Below are 21,911 nucleotides of genomic sequence, written 5' to 3'. Positions count from 1 at the left end.
GGAACAATATTAACAAATGACTTGCCTCATTTCTTGTTGAAATGATTCAATTTGCCGCTTACGCGTCTTATAAGAACGAATAACATCGCGAGTTAGTTATCCAAAGTTGGCCAAATTAGCAATTCTTAAGTTCTCATTTTTTAACCAGGTGTTTTTGTTTGCATATGAGCATCCAAAAAAAAACGTTTTCTGTTCAAATGGTATGAAAAAAAATTTTTTCCGTCGAAAAAGATCAGTTAAACGAAGACCGAAAAAAAGTCATTTCAAAAATTATCAACCCAAAAAAAAAATGAAATAAAGTCAGACAAAATATTAAAACAATGAAGTCCTGAACAAACAAGACTTTCTTTTTTGGCGTAGAAAATTTTTCTTAGCAATTTATCCAATAAGTCTAATTCTGATGTCAGGCCCAATTTCCTGAAAGCTTAGGCAAAAATACGTCTTAATTCAAACTAGGTAGTATTTAATTTTTTAAGTTATATGCTTTGTAAAAACGATGACTTTTCGGGATTAATGGCTTTCGTCCTAATTTTTGTCGAGTGATTTTGCGTTTTTTTTGTTGTAAATTGCTATCTGTAAATTCTGGCTCACTTGTGAAGCAGTCTTTTTCTACAGATTTGGTTTTTTCTTTTTGATTCGAACAAATTAACAGTTGATGCGAATACAATAACTATTAGGAAAAAATAAGAGTTTTTATTAATAATTTTTTCCAGGCTTCGTAAATAGTTTACGTTTTACTTAAAAATTTCACTTTTCTGAAAAATTGGTTCCAACGGAAAATGCATTTACTTCTCTGTTTATCTGCATAATCTCCCTAGTCTCTTTATAACTAACCATTTTTCTAAAGCCTTCGAAAGATTGTGTGGGAGACATTTTTGACACAATTATCTGGAGTTTTTCTTTTTCTCAAAAATTACAGCCTCAAATCTAAAATTTTTGGTTGAATCAAAAGGATGTATTATACGAAATTCGCCAACTTAAACAACTACGCCCAATTTTTTTTGCGTATGACTTCATGGTAATCGGAAAAGTCAATTTTCTTCCTTTTGAGTTTTTTTTTAATTATTTTGACTTGCCTCAAAAACTACTCTCCCAAATCAGAGATCTTAGTTTCAATCGTTCTAACAAGTTGATAAAATTTGCCAGGTTAAATGGACAAATGCTAAATCTATCAGAAAATTATATGGCTGGCGGAAAAATCCTTGCTCAGAAATTTAGACGTTTTTTGGAAACTTCTCAAAAAAATACTCTACCAAACCTTAGATTTATGACTCCATAGTAGTATTGTATCGTGTCCCGGATCCTAAGGGGGGGGTCCTTCATAAGGGGGGGGGTCCTCACGTAAAGCAAAATCCTAGGAAAGGGGTCCTTAATTTTTTGGAGGACCCCTATCCTAGGATTTTGTAAATGATCGCAAGTTCCCACCCCTAAAGTAAAAGACCCCCTCCTTAGGATCTTGTTAAGCTGAGCTCAACAACCGGGACGCGATACAATAATTCCTTCTAATTCCTTTGAAAGCGGTCCCTTTTCCCGCGATAATTAAAATTAATCGTCCTAATTCCTGAACTTTTCTTTTTTCGTCCTAGTTTCATGTGGATATCATTTCCTGGCTTTCTTTCTTTTCGTCAAAGAATTGTCATGCTATTAAAGTTTGTTATTGAAAACAAGCCTAAGGATTTCACACATTTGTTTGAATTAACACTTGGTTTGCGTCTACTAGTTTATTTGCCTGAAGCTATTTATGTTAAAACAGTGATTGAGCTCAATACGAGTATTTTATTAGTTGTAAATTGGTAAAAACCAAAACATATACAAGTCGAAGTATAAAAAGGACGAACAGTAAAAATAATCTGAAAATATATGTTTCAGACTTAAATGTTTATTGTTTTGGTTTTCTTTGCGCTGTTTTTTAGATGGTCGTTCTTCTGAAGCTTCAGATAAAATAAATGGGTTTTTTACAGGGGGACGTCACGGACTCGGCTACTAGAAGCTTTTTCTTCTTCTTGCAGCTCTGCTTCTGAGTAGGGCCGCTGTAAAAATCCCCAATCCGGAAGTATAAAATCGGGAGAACTGTTATCAGTTTCATTGTATGAGTTGGCCCACTCGGTCTCCATGTAAATGTCTTCTAGAAAAGCATTTTCTTCAGCGGCTTTATGGCCAAAGGGCACTGTCGAAATTCCGTCTAAAAATTGAAAACGTTTTGAGTCGAATGGTGATAATGCAAGTTTGTTTTGTTTCACTGTCATATTGGTGTGACCTTTCGAAACTATATTATAGTTGTACACTCTCATTGTTTTTCCAGTGAATAATGTGTCCCTGAAGGTTTGGTGGACCAGTTCTCTCTGTGCACTTCGTTTAATTCCTTTGGCACTCAATTTTTGAGTGTCTTCTAAACAGAAGCAAAATTATTATTCTTTTCTACAACGTAGGGGATAGCTTCATTTCACTTCAGCAACTAAATTTATACCGAACAAAATTTGATTCAATTTACCAAAAAAGAGCAGAAGACTCTAAATTATGATTAAAAAAGAGGAAAAAAGAGGGAATATGTTGTCAGATAAATCAACGTTTAGGCAACATTGTATAATGTTGCCTAAATCAGCTAAATGCCCATAGTTTAATGCAACAAACTAAGGGGTGTAGGTAGGTTGGTGGTGGTAATTTTGTTCTGTAAAAGGTAAGAATGGGGGGTGGAAGGGTGGCTTAAATTTTATTTACCATTAAGGACGACCGAATATAGTTTCGGTTTTAGGGCGATGAATTCTCTGATCGGCTTCCCACCAGTCTCGTCTTTGAACTTCAGCACAACTTTCTTGTTGGTATCCTCGAACAAGAAATGGTCCTTATCGTAATTTGAAAAGTCGAAATCAGCTTTTATTTTCTCCAAGTCTCGGTAAACGTCATCAGTTTTTATAGCGTAAATAAAACTATCCGTGTCGGAGTGAAGGAGTTCCAAGTTTAGATTTGGTTTCATTTTTTGATAATGAAACTGAAACATGAAGCGCTTGGCGAGGTCTAGGATGGTCGCACCAACTATCATAGGTTTATCCCACAATATTTTTGTTACTGAAATACTAATTGTGGCTAATTGATCGTCAATGATTTGAAAGCTTTTCATTGTGCTCAGAGCTGTTTTACCGAAAGTTTTCAGTGTTCATTGTACTCCATTGTCTTACCGAAAGCTGAATTAACAATTAGCTTGTAGAAGTTCTCCTGGAATTTATTTACCGCGGCTTTTCGTAGGCGGGTGTTGAGGTCGACAAAGGGTGCCATCCAGTGACTTTGGCGGAACTGAAGAACTTTTCCGAGGTGAGCTATTTTCATTCCCAGCTCATGGTACAATTTTAGGGTAAGGTAGTGCAAAACATAACCTTTTTTAGGATGCAAGGTCTGTAGAAGCTTTGGCACTTTTGGCAGTGTGGTGATTCCCAATTTTCCCAACATGTCGACTTGCTCGTTGCTCATTGCACCGATGTCCACTACTTCACGAGAGGGGGCAAGGGGGTAATCAGCAAAGAAGTCGTGAAGCTCTTCGGGTATGGTTAAGTTGACTTCAACTATATAACCCCACTCTGAGGTTTCGCTGGTGAGCAGTATGTCTGCCAGACTTTTTTCAACTATTGAAAAATCGTTTAATGGCAAAGGGCAGTGTTTCATTATCCCCCCGTACAAATTGTTTGCATCAATATTGAGGATGTAGCTTGATGGTTCTGAGGGCGAAAAATCGTCGAGGTATTTATTGTTTGCTTTGTAAAATCGGCGCGCATAGACCGACGACATGCCTCCTCGTATCATTCGCTGCACAAGGTCCGGATGTTCACGGTCCGTTAAGAGTTTCAGTTCGGGCTTACAAACTTTTAAAAAGGCGTTCATAGAAAATTCAGAAAGAGTAACCATAAACCGTGACAATGAGGTGATATATGTAGATAAAGTACCAACAGGACTTAAAGCTACAATATTTTTATACGACATACAACAACCAACGAAAAAATTACACAATCCGGCGTTCATTAACAATTTAACTGCTCTCAACTTGAATGAAAACCTGGTAATAAATCGAAATGCCAAACACGCGGTTCAGTCAGCGCCTAATAACGCTCAAGAGAAACGAGAACCCGGACTCTCAAGAACCCGCTCAACGTCGCCCACTTGGCAGGAAAAAAGTAGTGCAAACCTTAAGAGAAGTAAAAAACACAAACGAAAAAGTCTCAGCGGTAATAGAAAAACCCAAAACCAAAAACGTGAAAAAGAGTCGGAAGAAGGCTCTGACTCATACGGAACGCCCCATAACGATTCAGATTCTCCAACGTCAGAAAAGACGAAGGCGCAAACAAAACAATGGGAAAATTACCAAGATTGAAGAAAAATTGTTGAAAACTAAATACAGTGACAAAGGTCCCGCGTTATTTGGTAGTGTGAACAACTTGATAAAAGCAAGCAATTTGTCGCGAAAGAAAGTTAAACGTTTCCTTCATACTGAACCTTCTTACACAAAATATCGCACTGTGATCCGAAAAACGCCGCGACTCAAGGTCATAGTTTACGATATCGACGAAATCTGGTCATTAGATCTGGCCTTTGTTGATAAACTTGCCCAGTACAACCATGATGTTAAGTATCTGCTTGTTGCAGTTGGCTGCATGTCCCGCTATCTCAGAGTGCAACCCTTGAAATCAAAGTATCCTACTACAACAGCAGAAGCGTTCAAACTAATGATAACGACAAAACAACCGGAAAAAGTATGGTTGGACAAGGGCACAGAGTTTAAAGGGTCCTTCGAAGCATTATGTAAAAAGAAAGGCATAAACACATATAGCACAGAGAGCGAGAAAAAGTCCGCATTCGCTGAGAGAAATATCCGTTCCTTGAAAAATCTTATTTATAAGTACTTGGAGTTACTCATACATTGACAAATTGCAAGATTTTGTCAATGCAATTAATTCGAGAACAAATCGTGTCACAAATCTTGCACCAAATAAAGTAACTATAAAAGATGTTCCTCGTCTGATTTCATTAAGAGCAGAACAGTCTTTGAAGTTAGTTCGACGTCCAAAGCTTTATGTTGGTGATTATGTTAGACTTGCCAAAGTAGACATACGTTTTCGCAAGGGTTACAAACAATCGTTCACCGATGAAGTGTTTGAAGTTTTTGACTTACCAACACGAAATCCCCCAACATACAATTTGATTGATTCTAACAGAGAACCGATTGAGGGAAAATTTTACGAGTCTGAACTAATTCGCGTTCTGGAGAAGGACAATCATGACTGAGGGCACTTCCAACAGCCTTTTCACCCATGTGTTCCCCCTACCTTCACAATTACCCTAGTTTCATCTGCATCAATGAACGTTTTTAAAGATAACACTCTGGCCAACTTCAAAAATCTCCTGAGTGAAGAAATAAATTTGCAAGGTGAATGGAGAGTAGCAGTTACAGAAATTACCTTCCCTACTCAGATAAACAACGTAACTGACAACAACATTGTGTACTACAAAAAAGATCGGGTTATAGCAAGCATGAAAGTTGAGAAAGACAAGATCTCCAGACCTTACCTTGGAGAAACAGCAAAAATAACAAAAGGAGAATATACGAGCATTGATCAAATACTGGACGAGATTCGTCGAAAGACAGAATTAGAGAAATTGGATTACGTAATAGATCCAATAACCAAACATCTTTCCTTATGGCTGCATTATTGGCAAGGTATAACTTTTTCAAGCCCGCAAATTCCTAGTCTATCTGGATTCAAAGGCGTCAGAGATGGAACTGGTTATCATATAGGTTACAAACAAGGAAGCACGAAACATAGCACATTCTCTACCCAAGAGTATGCGCTGGTACTCAACTGATGTTTATTTATCTGGACATAATTCATTATCAAATAGTCGGAGACACAAAAGCACCCCTTTTACGAGTCATTGATACAAATCGTCGAGTGAAAAACGGTTACGCATGTACAATTGAACCGAATCATCGTAAAGTGTTTAGTAACTTGGATTTTAAAAAACTTTTGGTCAACAATATTTCCAATATTTCTGTGAACTTGCGCACAGAAACTGGAGGACTTGTTCCTTTCGCTGGAGGGGGAAAAGTTGTTCTGACTTTGAAATTTCAAAAGTTTAGCAATTGATCAAAATGGATTCATATTACCACAACCAAGCAAACCTACCACATTTCTCGGGGCATTATAGACAACGAGGCAGTGGCTTCGGTGCATTAGCCTTGGGAATAGGAAGAGTCGCACTTCCACTGGTTCGAAAATTTGTGATACCCGCGGCTAAAAAAATCGGAAAATAACTACTTCTTCAGGCAGCTCCAGAACTGATAGAAGTTGCAACAAAAAGAAAAAGTCCTAAGCAGGCACTCAAAAGCACCGTTAGAAAAACAATCAAAAAGCAAGTAGGAGGAGGAAGTAGATCTCGGAAAAGTCATCCGAAAAGAACGACGGCGTTTAAACGAAAAACGAGACGCGTCATTCCCAGAAAACGAACTGCACAGAGAAGGCGCTCCGATTTCTTTACAAGGGTTAAAAATGATTTCTAATTTAATCCCGAGTGAAGCAACTCACAGCTCCTTGGACTTATTTGAGAAACCGCCTTTACTTGTCACTTTGAAAATGCATTCACCCAAAAAATTGGACCTTCCTACTCTCCTGATGGTCCTATGCTCGAGTTTGAAGTACTCGGCGACAGAAATAATTTCATCGATCTTCAACGTACTCGTTTGGAAATAGTTGCACGAATTGTTCGAAGCAATGGAAACGTGCTTCGAACGCATGCTACAGAGGCAGCAAACAGAGATACGCCGTATTTTGTTAACAATCCTTTATCTTCATTATTTTCTTAGTGTACACTGTCTCTGAATGGTGAAAAATTATCAACTACCAATGCTAATTTTGCCCATAAAAGCTTTATTGAGACCGAGTTTTCATACGGTAATGATGCCAAGAAAACATGGTTGGCTTGTCAAGGTTATTATTATGAAGAAAATCCATCAGCCATTGACGGTGCTGGAAGGAGAGCTGATGATGTTACGGAGCGTAAAGGTCTCGTTGCGGCCTCGAGCGAGCTGAAGCTATTTGGTAAAATTGCTTGCGACTTTTTGTCGTGTGACAAGCATCTACTTAGCGGTGTGACAATAAGATTGTCTCTTAGATGTTCTCCTAATGATTTTGTTGTCATATCTGAAGATGCAGCTAAACACTACAAGGTCAAAATAATCGAAGCTAACCTCTATGTCAGCAAGATGACTGTGACTGACTATGTTCTCTCATCAATAGAAAAAACTTTGTTGAAGAACCCGGCAATTTACAATTACATCGAAGTAGTACCAAAAACGTTTCTCGCAACTGCAGGAGTACAAAGCTGGCGACAAGAGGATGTTTTTGCAAAAGAACCTGTTCGAAGAATGATAGTAGCAATGAGCATAAACGAAGCATATTTGGGTACTAATAGAATAAACCCTTTTCATTACCAGAAATTTGGGTTGAATGAGATCATTGTGTACAGAAACGGTCTACCCATTGCCGGAACTCCCATCTCAACATCAGACAATAAAAGAATTTATTACAATACGCTTGAGGCTCTTGATTTTGTTTTAAACACTAGTCATGGAATCAGTCTCGCTAATTATGATAATCATTATATTATGGCTTTTGATCTCACGTCTACTCAGGAGGCTTCACACGATTTTATTCATCCTGAATTGACCAATTGCACTATTTTGCTCGAACTCAAGTTTGACGCAGGTCTCGGTAATAACGTCGAGTTATTGTTTATGGGAGAGCGTGCATCAACAGTTTATGTGCGTTCAGATAGAAAAATTACCAAAAACACTCTTATGACCTAAGATAGACATGGATAATCTTCAACAAGTAGAAATTATTAACCGTTGTAAACATTTGAAACATCGCTTTAGAGGTGTTTTTCCGGCAGATTTGCCATGCTCTTCAGTACTGAAAAACGATAATACGTTCATGATTATGAATGCCTCACCATCAGATCAACCTGGAACCCACTGGTTGCTTTTTGCTCAAGCTGGAGGACAGATATTCTTCGCAGATCCTCTAGGTAAACGATTATGTGATTATCCCCTCGTGTACAAGAATATGCGACGTACAATTCACGAGGGAAATCAACTACTGTTGAAAAAACCAATACAATCAGCTGATTCAGTGTTATGCGGACTTTATTGTATTTATGTTGCTCATGTTATAATTACAAACAAATTTCCAATAGGTTTCAAACTTAATGATCATGATTTGATAAGATTTGCCAAACATATGTTATTCTAAATTAATTTATTGATGTTTTTGTAAAATTTATAAATTCGTTTTTTTTTTTCAATTCATTCTTATTAACAACAAAGTTTTTTTTCTGCAAGTTTATAAGAACCGCGAAAAGTTTCATATCAAGTCCTTCGAAATATTAAGGCATGGCCGTTTGGTTTAAGGGGCAATAGCTAACCCGGCGTTGCTCGTCGCTACGCTCCTCGGGAATGCCTCCCGCTTGTGTAGTAACATTTTTTTTTGATATACAAGAGCGAAAGAAAACCAATATTTAAAACTTGAATTTCTTCTCCATGATAAATTTCACAAACAAAGTGTTTGAATCAATTTCCATTCAACCATACCCACTTAAAATTATGTCAATTATTTTAGAAAACTCAGCAGCGTTTTCACCATTCAAAATATTAGTAAAGCGTTCAATTGTTACGTTAGTAATCAGGTCAGTTTGAGTTTGAACAGATTTAGTCTGCGAGCCGAAGCAAACTTGAGGCAATCGTCTGCGAACTGGAACACCACTAACATCTAAGTTGTTGATGGAGTTATAATTCACAGCTATTTTCAGTTTTTCTATCAGAGGGCCAGACAATTCATAGTTGGAGCAACCCAAAATTAAATATTTGAATGTAGAGAGAAGACAAGGAACAACAAAGGCTTTTGAAGTCATCTTGTTAAGTAAATCGGTAGACTCTTTCGTAAATTCGACCAGCACATGATAATGTTTTTCGTTGTCAATCGAATGGTTGCAAAAATCTAATTTATTCGAATGAGAGGATACTGCAAAATTTGCTTTTGAAGCGAAGCCTGAAAAGTTGGGTTCATGATTCAGGATGAAAAATTTGTAATTTTTACGGAACTGTTTGAAATAATCAGCGGATTGCTCATACATTTCTTCAACCATTGCTTTGAAGTTTCAATCGAATAACGAGTTGATAATGTTACACAACCCGACAGTTATCATCGTTTTCACTTTCGCATTCCTTTTCAGAGCATGAAGATTTTTTAGATTTGTTTCGCTTTTTTCTAAGTTTTTCAGTCACGTCGCAGTTTTTTGCTTTCGTCAACCTTTTGATTTTTGTATAATTGTCCGCCAAGGACTCGAATTCACCAGTTGACAAAGTTATTCCTTGTCGATACTTGAAAGTTCCCTCTTCGTCTTTTTTGTACAATTTGATAGTTATGTAAGTACCGGTCTGTGCGAATGTTTTTGCACCGACTCTAACTAAACGTTTATCATTCGAAGATATATCCCTAAAATCATCGAAATAGTCTACATCCGTGTCAAGAGAAGCGTACATTATAAATGAATAACAACTAACTGGTTTTTAGTGTGGAACGTTGAAGAATGACTGATCACAGTATACGAGACAGATCATGCGCTCCCAAAGTAAAAATTTAGGTGATAACGTTTACGAGCGCCCTAAGCCATATTGATAATACTTAATCACCAAGGATATAATTTCTTCAACGATAAACCTCTTTTTATATGGGTATTTAGTTACTTTTTCCCCCGGCTATACTCTAAAAATCTTCTAGTGTTATTTATTGTGACGGTTATTTTAATGAGTGTTATGAATCATGGTAATGAATTTCTAACAGCATAACAAAGAATGTCTGGCAAACTATCATGAAAACTTGATTTTGAGTGCTTTCGCCCGTAGCCACTATAATAAAGCTATCACATAAATCTAAAAAATCGGGTTTTCACATTCATTCCTAACATGACCTCAGGCGTCATGCTTAAAAGAATGAATAAAATTTGATAGCCTCGCCTAAAAAGTTATTAGCTTTGACCTAATTGAACTATGCCACCCCTTTCCTGATCTCATTCTCATTAATAAACTTTTCATACTTTTCATTCTCTCAATTTCATTTCGGTAGTTCAGTCATTTCATTTTAACAAAACTTTAAACCTCTTCAAGTCATGACTAGTCCTTTACAAATAATCTCAGTGTCTGATCGAGAAAGAACAACTATCTACCAAACATACACGAGAGAGTCGATTGCAGTCATCCATCAACAGAAAGAGAGAGTCTCTCCGTCTACAGCAAGTCTGTTCAATGACTTGGCTCCCCGAAAAAACGATGAGAATCAAAACGAGGAATGGACTACAAAAAGTCATATCATGCTAACGAACTACCTCCTTGATCACATCGATCTACTTAGACAGAATCGAAAACGAATGTACGAGAGTTGCACTATTCACGAGAGCTATCCGGCATTAGAAAAGACGGAGATAAACGACACAACCTCGCTCGAGCAATCTCCAAGAAAAATTCTCTTCGCGTATGACTGCGAGTCAATGCCGTTGTATGAAAATCAGGAGGGATGTATTCGTGATTATGCAGAGCGCGAAGCGTACTGGGATATTCCGACAGCAATGTCTCCCGAGTCGTTTGTTAGGGGAGCAGTTTCAACTCCAGAACAATCAACTTCCTATTCGGATGCTCTCCTCCAAATAAAGCTTGCTATGCGCCAAAAAAGAGAAAACTACAGTTTCGAGGTTTCTAATAACTTAAACTAAAAACTTTCCTTTGTTTCAAAAATTATTCCAAAGTTTTATATTTTAATTTTTGTTTGATTTGACTTCTAAGCTGTTTTAACATTACTGTGTGTATATTTTTTGTCTCAGTTTTTATTTTGCTTAATAGATCAATTAAAGTTTGCCCCGTAAAGTTTTCAGCAAAATGTTAGAGAAAAACTAGAAAAAAATCACAAATCGAGAATAATTTTACGCTAAAATTGTTGTTTGAGAAAGAATGAGAGAGAGAGAGAGAGAGAGAGATAAATACACTTGCTCAGTAGTGAACCCCATTTGGAATATCCTTTCGGGATATTGCTTTCTTTTCAAAAGAAAGATAAATATGGAAGGGTCCAACATTTTCTTGTTGGTAGAGTCCAACCATATTTATTTGGCTTTTTTATCACACACTCTCTGTCCTCTCTCTCATCATACTTTGTGCCCGGTGGGGTTAGTCAGGTCTTACGCAAAGTAACAGAGTGTTTTAAGCCATAAATCTGCATTATATTACATTCATATTCATGTTTTGGGTGTAAAACGGACAATTTTTGGTAAAAATGTGAAAAAAAAAATTTATGTTTTTTTTTTCGAAAAATGAACATGACCCTTAGCCCTGCTCAGAAATTCATGGCAAATTGATTGAGGGTAGTTTCAATGGATTTGGAGAGAAAAAAATTCAAGCTAAAAATGAAGGAAAAAAGAAGTTAAAAAATTATGTTTTTTAAATTTCGAACTTGACCAGTAGAACTGTGCTCGAGGTCCCACAAAACTTACTGTTTTTTTTGTTGATAGATTTAAAAGACCTTTTTTTAAACATTACTTTTCCTTTTTTCACAACATAAAAAGTTTGAGGTTTTCCTTTATTTTGAAAAAAAACAATTTCACTTGAAATTACAGAACGGGCCTTAAACCAAACGGCCCGTTCTGTAATTTCTATTTTAATTTTTGTTTGATTTGACTTCTAAGCTGTTTTAACATTACTGTGTGTATATTTTTTGTCTCAGTTTTTATTTTGCTTAATAGATCAATTAAAGTTTGCCCCGTAAAGTTTTCAGCAAAATGTTAGAGAAAAACTAGAAAAAAATCAAAAATCGAGAATAATTTTACGCTAAAATTGTTGTTTGAGAAAGAATGAGAGAGAGAGAGAGAGAGAGAGATAAATACACTTGCTCAGTAGTGAACCCCATTTGGAATATCCTTTCGGGATATTGCTTTCTTTTCAAAAGAAAGATAAATATGGAAGGGTCCAACATTTTCTTGTTGGTAGAGTCCAACCATATTTATTTGGCTTTTTTATCACACACTCTCTGTCCTCTCTCTCATCATACTTTGTGCCCGGTGGGGTTAGTCAGGTCTTACGCAAAGTAACAAAGTGTTTTAAGCCATAAATCTGCATTATATTACATTCATATTCATGTTTTGGGTGTAAAACGGACAATTTTTGGTAAAAATGTGAAAAAAAAAATTTATGTTTTTTTTTTCGAAAAATGAACATGACCCTTAGCCCTGCTCAGAAATTCATGGCAAATTGATTGAGGGTAGTTTCAATGGATTTGGAGAGAAAAAAATTCAAGCTAAAAATGAAGGAAAAAAGAAGTTAAAAAATTATGTTTTTTAAATTTCGAACTTGACCAGTAGAACTGTGCTCGAGGTCCCACAAAACTTACTGTTTTTTTTGTTGATAGATTTAAAAGACCTTTTTTTAAACATTACTTTTCCTTTTTTCACAACATAAAAAGTTTGAGGTTTTCCTTTATTTTGAAAAAAAACAATTTCACTTGAAATTACAGAACGGGCCTTAAACCAAACGGCCATGCCTTAATATTTCGAAGGACATGATATGAAATGTTTCACGGGACACTGAACGACACGAAGGAAACTTTGATTCCGATATCTTTTACACATTCAAATGACAATCTATGCTTATCATGCATCGGTAACTATCAAGGTGTCAAATTTGCAAAATTTTCATTTTTCAAGTTTACTATTTTATTTCAACTTAATTAGTTAGTTGAGGGATTTACTTTCTGAATACTTTTATCTCATGTTTCTACTTTTTATTATACCTATTTACGCAAACCAAGAAGTGGGCTTGAAATCATTAGGAAATTACTGTTTCACGGTTAAAATTAGTCAGAAAAAGTCTTAGGCTCTATCTGAATCATTCTAAGCTTCAAATTTTGTAATTTAGTGCTTAGATGTCTAAACCAGTCCCCTAAAAAATGCCAAAACTTTATCGCTAACCCTTAAAATTAACAGCAAAAGTTTGAGGCTGTAAATGAATCAGTTTTTAGTATACAAAACCCCTGCACTTGAGCAGAGTGATGAGACATTTAGAGCTTAAAGCTAGAATAAACCCTGTTTTCGGAAAGGAAAGTACTTATTGTCAAGACGGCGAAGTATAACTCTCGTTAGTGGCTTCTACTTGCCCTTACCCGCAAAGTTTTTTGGTGCTAGTCACTTCTCGCTTTTGCTTTTTCATAACCAGTTCTGCTTCTTGAAATTTTCCTGAATTACTTCAGTAACTCAACAAACAATGCCGAACTCTACTTCTATCGCGACACCTGTTCCTTGCCAGCAGTGCGGAAAAATACTGAGCTCTAAAAGGAACTTGAGAAGACATGAGCAAAAAGTTCACAAGATCCTTCCTCCCCCTCCTCCTCAAACTGTTTGCGATGAGTGTCTCGAGTCATTCGAGAGTTTGTCGGAAGCCCGAGAGCACGTCGAGCTGGTACATGACATGACTTCGAATAGTCATTGTATCTATTGCCATACAATATTTCTCACCGCGGAAAGCTATGGACAACACTTGCTGAAGAAGCACGCATTGCCAGTTTGGGACGGCATTGAGACGACGTCTTCCGCTGCCCCAACGGAAAGCGCGTTCAGAGGCAAATTGCGTCGATACGATCTCAAAGTTGGTGAAAAAGAAATGGATTTGCTTCAAGTCATGATGCAAAACAAGGAGGAAATAGATGCTCTTATACTGGAAAGGGTCAAAGAGGGTCCGAACAAGGTGCAATTCCACGTGGAAGTGGGAATGATCAAAATTCCCACTGTGCAAGACGGGGACAGTGGAAACTTCGAAAGGACCATGCTGTTTCTGAGCACTAAGACATTGACAGTGTACTTCGAGGGAATAGCTGGGGTTCAATTCTTGGAACTGATTGAACATATGGTCAACCAAGTCAATTCGTTCTCTTCTCATGGTAGCGGATGGATTATTGACAGAATTGAAAAATTGCAAATCAGTTTCGCGGCCTTCTCACCAATAAGAGCAGGATCCTACCTCGAGCTACCTGATGCACTCAGCGCAGCATCTACTCTGCTCACAAATATCAACACTAAAGATGATGACCGTTGCTTTCTCTACTGCTTTGTTGCCGCATATCACAATGTGAATGAGCCGGCCCTCTACCCCACATCTAGACGGTGGCTGGAGAAAAACAAAGTCTCAACCTACAATCTCGACAAAGAAGGAATTGTGAAAATCAATGGGGAATACGAAATGCCAATGGGTCTGATGGATATGGACTGATTTGAAAAGTTGAACAATTGTCAAATCAACGTCTTCCGGTAAGCAAATTCTAATTGCCTTCTAAAAATTTTAAAATTCATTCAATAATGTTCTTCGCCTATTCAAACACCCTTTTTATTTCATTCCAAACCTAGGTATAAAAAATATTTTTCTGTTCAGGTACAACGATGGCGAATTGTTGCCCATAAGAGTATCGAGCAGATTCACTACTAGCCTGATTGGACTTGTTGCTGCTGACAGATGGATCAAAATATCACTATGTGTTGATAAGTGATCTCCAGAAACTGGTCGAGTACGTGCGGCACAAAGTGCACCGATTTCAATCTGAGATTTGTCGCAAATGTTTCCACACATGCGCTTCATTCGAAACTCTGAGAAGACATCAAGAACTGTGCTACCAAGACGAAGATGTCGTCATAGCAATGCCCAAACCGGGAAAAGATGACCACAAGTTCAAAAACTTAACACCTCGTTGGTACGTACCCAGAGTAATCTACTTTGATTTGGAGTCACTGCTCTTACCAGTATACGGACCGCAACCTGATCCGCGAAAATCTAGCACGCAAACAATTGAAATCCATCAACCGTGCGGCTACGCGTTAGCAGTAATCGAATTTGGGAAAAAAGACCTGTTAAAGTTTGAGCTTAAAAGAGGACCGAATGTGATGGAAAAGCTAATTAGCTCCCTTGAATCGTTAGCGAGACAAATTTACGTAGAAAAAAGGAAATATTACACTTTCACTGGTATTACAGACCAGGAACGGGAAGATGCTACAATTTGTTGGATATGCGAGAATGATTTTTCCGACAATGATCAAGTGGTACTTGATCATTGCCATTACACCAACAAGTTCCTGGGTTGGGCACACAATGAGTGTAACGTTAATAGAAAAACAACAAATTACAATCCAGTGGTAGCTCATAATTTGTCAAATTATGATTTACACTTTATAATCAAAGCGCTGGCAAAAAGCGATTCGGAAAACACTTTTTCCGTAATACCCGCATCTGAAGAAAAATATATATCCTTGACAATCTCAGTCTACATTAAAACGTACACGGACAAAAACGGAAAAATCAAAAAACTCTACGAAAATCTGAGATTCATCGATTCGTATAGGTTCATGCTAGCATCGTTGGCAAAACTTGTCGATAATTTGCCCAACGAAAAGTTTTTTCTGCTGGAGAACTATTTTGAAAAACTCGGCCACTCACGTGAAAAAGTCAGTCTGTTGAAACAGAAAGGGCATTACCCCTACTCATACTTCAACTCATTCGAAAAATTCCGAGAAACTCGCCTTCCCCCACGAGCAATGTGGAAAAATAGTCTAACAGGAGGGGATGTGAGTGTTTCAAGAAGCGAGTACAATCATGCCCTTAAAGTTTTCACCGAACTGAAGTGTGGCTCACTTGGTGATTACCACGACTTGTACTTGACTACAGATGTGCTATTGCTTGCTTCCGTTTTCGAAGCTTTTCGTGAAGTTTGCTATCAAACATACGGGCTGGATTGCGCCTGTTACTTCACGGCAAGTAACCTTTCCGGTAACGCCTTTCTAAAAGTTTGTAAGCCCGAACTGAAACTCTTAACGGACCGTGAACATCTAGACCTTGTGCAGCGAATGATACGAGGAGGCATGTCGTCGGTTTACGCGCGCCGATTTTACAAAGCAAACAATAAATACCTCGACGATTTTTCGCCCTCAGAACCATCAAGCTACATCCTCAATATTGATGCAAACAATTTGTACGGGGGGATAATGAAACACTGCCCTTTGCCATTAAACGATTTTTCAATAGTTGAAAAAAGTCTGGCAGACATACTGCTCAGCAGCGAAACCTCAGAGTGGGGTTATATAGTTGAAGTCAATTTAACCATACCCGAAGAGCTTCACGACTTCTTTGCTGATTACCCCCTTGCCCCCTCTCGTGAAGTAGTGGACATCGGTGCAATGCGCAACGAGCAAGTCGACATGTTGGGAAAATTGGGAATCACCACACTGCCAAAAGTGCCAAAGCTTCTACAGACCTTGCATCCTAAAGAAGGTTATGTTTTGCACTACCTTACCCTAAAATTGTACCATGAGCTGGGAATGAAAATAACTCACCTCGGAAAAATTCTTCAGTTCCGCCAAAGTCACTGGATGGCACCCTTTGTCGACCTCAACACCCGCCTACGAAAAGCCGCGGTAAATAAATTCCAGGAGAACTTCTACAAGCTAATTGTTAATTCAGCATTCGGTAAGACAATGGAGTCTAAGTTAGGAAGAAAGAAGCTGGAGATTGTAAGGAATGAGAGAGAACTTTTACAAAAAACAGCTCTGAGCACAATGAAAAGTTTTCAAATCATTGACGATCAATTAGCCACAATAAGCTTTTCAGTAACAAAAATATTGTGGGATAAACCTATGATAGTTGGTGCGACCATCCTAGACCTCGCCAAGCGTTTCATGTTTCAGTTTCATTATCAAAAAATGAAACCAAATCTAAACTTGGAACTCCTTTACTCCGACACGGATAGTTTTATTTACGCTATAAAAACTGATGACGTTTACCGAGACTTGGAGAAAATAAAAGCTGATTTCGACTTTTCAAATTACGATAAGGACCATTTCTTGTTCGAGGATACCAACAAGAAAGTTGTGCTGAAGTTCAAAGACGAGACTGGTGGGAAGCCGATCAGAGAATTCATCGCCCTAAAACCGAAACTATATTCGGTCGTCCTTAATGGTAAATAAAATTTAAGCCACCTTTCCACCCCCCATTCGTACCTTTTACAGAACAAAATTACCACCACCAACCTACCTACATCCCTTAATTTGTTGCATTAAACTATGGGCATTTAGCTGATTTAGGCAACATTATACAATGTTGCCTAAACGTTGATTTATCTGACAACATATTCCCTCTTTTTTCCTCTTTTTTAATCATAATTTAAGGTCTTCTGCTCTTTTTTGGTAAAATGAATCAAATTTTGTTCGGTATAAATTGAGTTGCTGAAGTGAAATGAAGCTATCCCCTACGTTGTAGAAAAGAATAATAATTTTGCTTCTGTTTAGAAGGCACTCAAAAATTGAGTGCCAAAGGAATTAAACGGAGTGCACAGAGAGAACTGGTCCACCAAACCTTCAGGGACACATTATTCACTGGAAAAACAATGAGAGTGTACAACTATAATATAGTTTCGAAAGGTCACACCAATATGACAGTGAAACAAAACAAACTTGCATTATCACCATTCGACTCAAAACGTTTTCTACTTTTCGACGGAATTTCGACAGTGCCCTTTGGCCATAAAGCCGCTGAAGAAAATGCTTTTCTAGAAGACATTTACATGGAGACCGAGTGGGCCAACTCATACAATGAAACTGATAACAGTTCTCCCGATTTTACACTTCCGGATTGGGGATTTTTACAGCGGCCCTGCAAGAGCTGCAAGAAGAAGAAAAAGCTTCTAGTAGCCGAGTCCGTGAACGTCCCCCTGTAAAAAACCCATTTATTTTATCTGAAGCTTCAGAAGAACGACCATCTAAAAAACAGCGCAAAGAAAACCAAAACAATAAACATTAAAGTCTGAAACATATATTTTCAGATGATTTTTACTGTTCGTCCTTTTTATACTTCGACTTGTATATGTTTTGGTTTTTACCAATTTACAACTAATAAAATACTCGTATTGAGCTCAATCACTGTTTTAACATAAATAGCTTCAGGCAAATAAACTAGTAGACGCAAACCAAGTGTTAATTCAAACAAATGTGTGAAATCCGTAGGCTTGTTTTCAATAACAAACTTTAATAGCATGACAATTCTTTGACGAAAAGAAAGAAAGCCAGGAAATGATATCCACATGAAACTAGGACGAAAAAAGAAAAGTTCAGGAATTAGGACGATTAATTTTAATTATCGCGGGAAAAGGGACCGCTTTCAAAGGAATTAGAAGGAATTATTGTATCGCGTCCCGGTTGTTGAGCTCAGCTTAACAAGATCCTAAGGAGGGGGTCTTTTACTTTAGGGGTGGGAACTTGCGATCATTTACAAAATCCTAGGATAGGGGTCCTCCAAAAAATTAAGGACCCCTTTCCTAGGATTTTGCTTTACGTGAGGACCCCCCCTTAGGAAGGACCCCCCCCTTAGGATCCGGGACACGATACAATACTACTCTCCATAGATTACAACGATTGCTAAATTTTTCCTGAAGAAGCATCAACTCATTATATCTTGTAGAAAAACCTGTTATGTCCTTGAAAATAACCACATGCTGATGTTTTTGTGTTTCGCATATTTTTTTCGAAAATTTTAATGTCTCAAAAATTACCCTGAAAAATTTGAGAATTAGGGTTAAAAAAACCATTATGGGAATCTTACCGGTATAAATTGTTCCGCAGTCACAAGTTTGATCCAAAAATAAGCAGTTTGCGGAATAAGTCCACTGCACTGAATAATTTCTTTTTTCATTCATTTGTAAGAACGGGTAACAGGTATCGTCCCTTCAATAGCGGCTAATCACTTATTTTACTAAAGAGATAATTATGGTTTTGGGTTTTTGAAGTTTTTGGAAATTCTGCATTTAATCCCACATCAATAGAACATATTGTAGAAAAAAATCAAACAGATACCTCCAACTTTTGTGTTCCCCTCATTTTAACTAAATTTGCAATATTTTTTAGTAGTTGATAATTTATCAACTTTGTTTTTGCTAAATGGGTTCAAACTATATTTTATATGCCTAGACAACTAATGTTGCCTAGCTTCAAGGGCGAGTTTGAAGATGATTTTACCTGTTTTAGGAGGGATTGGTCTTAAAAATTTTGATATAGCCTGAATTTTTGTATGACTTCACTTTCGTTTTCGGCCTACTTGACGCTCGTTCATTGATTCTCAATATTTGTTGATGCTGTTTTTAAAGATCATCTGAGCCAAAGTGACTTCCTTCTTTTTTTTATCAGTGTTTGGTAATGCAATGTTTTAAATGTATGGCAAGTGTTGAAAATATTAGAGAAAAAGTGACGTTCAGCATTTGCCAGTAACTGGCCCTGGTCTTCACTCAAACTTATTGGGCAACCAAACCTTCCTCTTTCTTTTATTTTGCTAGAAACAGAAAGAGAAAAAACAAAAGAGAAAATGTGTAAAGTTTTTAGATGTTTAATTTGGCAGAGAATTAAATGGTATGGAGTGAAAATTAGCGTAAATTCTACAAAAAGTACCTTCTCCAATTTTACACCATAAATTTAGAACACATTGAAACCTATATTGATGACATGTGTTTCCCGTTCCCATACTTGGAAATATGCTTCAGTCAGTTTCTAATCTCACCTCTGAGCAGGTCAGTTGCAGCGGAAGCTTCATTGCCATCTAGGCCGCTTGTTTTCTGACGCTTCTTTTTGTTCTTCTGCTGTTTCTTCAGCTGCACCGACTCCGAATTTATTTGGCTACTCGGATTAGTTTTCCCACTTCCAGTTGGGGAATCGGTCGGCATTTCGAAAAGTCCGTAATAAATAAAGATCAAACGCTATCGTAAAAATTGTTTCATTTCTCAATTTTTGAAAGTGAGTTAATCATCTTACAGCTACGTTTTCTGCTTTACAGTTACTGCTGATACAGCTGAAGAGCAGTTATGTATTACATCTGTGAAAATAAATATTTTGTTTGATTGCATGTACGTAAGTTTTGTCAAAGATGTATATTTTCGTTATCAAATGAGCGCTGTGCGGTGTCTTAACGTGAATCTCGAGCACGGCCGAAACATACCTCGAGCACGGTTTAAAATGTTTAAATCTATTTTGAAGTTGTTCTTTTTTTTACCACCAAATCACTGCACTTGGAAAATGTGAAGTAAAAAGCCAAAATGGGTCTTCTAGTGTAACCCCAACCCTGCAGCTGTAAACATGAAACAAACAATAATACCAATGCCTTTACGACGAGCCTGTTTTTATGAGAACGATTAATTCACACCCATGCCAACTTCCATGACAATTGAACGACGTCAATGAATAATGCCGGTTAGGTGAATTGGTATATTACCGGCTTGAGGTGCTTACTTTATGTTACGGCCGTCTCGAGCAAAAATTGGTATCTTTCGACAGTCTCGACCCAATTTGTGTATGTTTTGACTTTCAAACAACATGAGTTATCCAAATTTAAACGTTATAATTTTTGCTTTTCGTTAAAATGAATAGAGTTATTTGCAATTTAAATGACTTTGTAGAGATGAACTACTTTTGAGCTATTTTTTTTCTATTTTTTGGAAAAATGGTTGCAATTTGAGTCGAAAAGCTAAAAACACGTTGATATTTGAAAGAATTACTGCGGGACAGACGGTGCTTTTCGACCGTGCTCGAGGTAAGTTTCGAATTTATGCTCGATCCAAACCCCTGTCTGGACTATTCTTTTTCGACCGAGCACTGACATGCGCTCGACTTGATAGTCGAAGCCCAAGTGAGCACCTCGACCCAGTTTGGTTCTAAAACAAGAAAAAGCAGATGCCATCATGTGTTTTTTTTTGGTAGGCACAGATTAATTCCTTCTGCAGATGTATTTTCAATTTTTTTGACAGATTTTGTCCTGGTGCAGGTTTCGTCCTATGTTGAAAATTCTCTCCCAGCTTTCAAGCGGTCAAGTTAGAGCTTCTCAACACTTATCAGTGTAAAAATGAGCATTAAGTTTTCTGCAGTAACCGAGCGACTACCGAGAAAAAAGGCTATTAAATTTAATTTTCGGAACAAAATATGCTATTATATCAAAATAGGGGCAAATTTACAAAATTGATTGATTTTTTGTAGGACGCAATCTGCCGTGACGCAAAATCTGTTCGCATCATTTTTAATTTCTGAAACTCCGATCATGATTTTTTTTATTTACTGTATAACATAAATTTTTCATTTGATATCAATCAAAAATCTAGATTTTTTTTGCTTTCAAAATTTTTTTTTGACGGTAGCATACTTAATCTTATTTGGTGACAACACTCATATATTTCTTGGAAATGCAAGTTTTGCGAGAAAAAATGCAAAAGAGTACAAAAATCCTGCTATTTTTTGTCGGGATTCCTAAGATTTGCTTTCTATTTGCAAAAAATAAGCAATACAAGCAAGATTATTTATTCATTTGTTGTTGTTCCTGGTATTTTGAGTAAATTTCGTAGTTTTTGGTTGTATCTGGAAGACAGGGGTTGTTTTAGAGGGGGGGGGCGGACGTCTCTTTCTTCAGGGATTCGACCACCTGCCGACCCAAAGGGTCACCCTTTGTACTATTTTGGGATATCCAATTTTGCCAATGTAAACTAATATATAAGAGAGAGCGCGCGCCAAAAAAAGCCATTTCAAAATCATAATTTTTCTAAATGCCTAAGAACGCGGCGCAGAAATTATGCTCATTATAGGGTTTTTTGTTGACTTGGGAGAGCTCAGAAAATCATTTTGAACCTAAGAAAAGGTCAAAAAAAATTTCTAAATTTTTTGAAAATCCGTCCCTTCAAGAAAATCCTAGATCTGCTCCTGCTGGAAGATACTTGGCAATTTTTGCAGCGGATCTTAGTTGGGTAAGAAATCAGACGCTTTTCTACAGT

General features: G+C 37.3%; 1 protein-coding gene across 1 annotated transcript in view; it reads right to left on the bottom strand.

Moving 5' to 3' along the window:
- LOC134844641 (uncharacterized) overlaps nt 1–20,017 on the bottom strand; it is a 29,979-nt gene extending 9,962 nt beyond the window's left edge. The window contains exon 1 of the mRNA XM_063861431.1: nt 19,661–20,017. Coding sequence (XP_063717501.1) covers nt 19,661–19,823 — 163 coding nt within the window. The 5' untranslated portion in view covers nt 19,824–20,017. The remainder of the gene's footprint in view (nt 1–19,660) is intronic.
- Between the last annotated feature and the right edge of the window lie 1,894 nt (nt 20,018–21,911).

This window comes from Symsagittifera roscoffensis, chromosome 4 (assembly GCF_963678635.1).
Source record: "Symsagittifera roscoffensis chromosome 4, txSymRosc1.1, whole genome shotgun sequence".
Classification (NCBI taxonomy): Eukaryota; Metazoa; Xenacoelomorpha; order Acoela; family Convolutidae; genus Symsagittifera; species Symsagittifera roscoffensis.
This window is presented reverse-complemented; position numbering and strand designations above follow the sequence as displayed.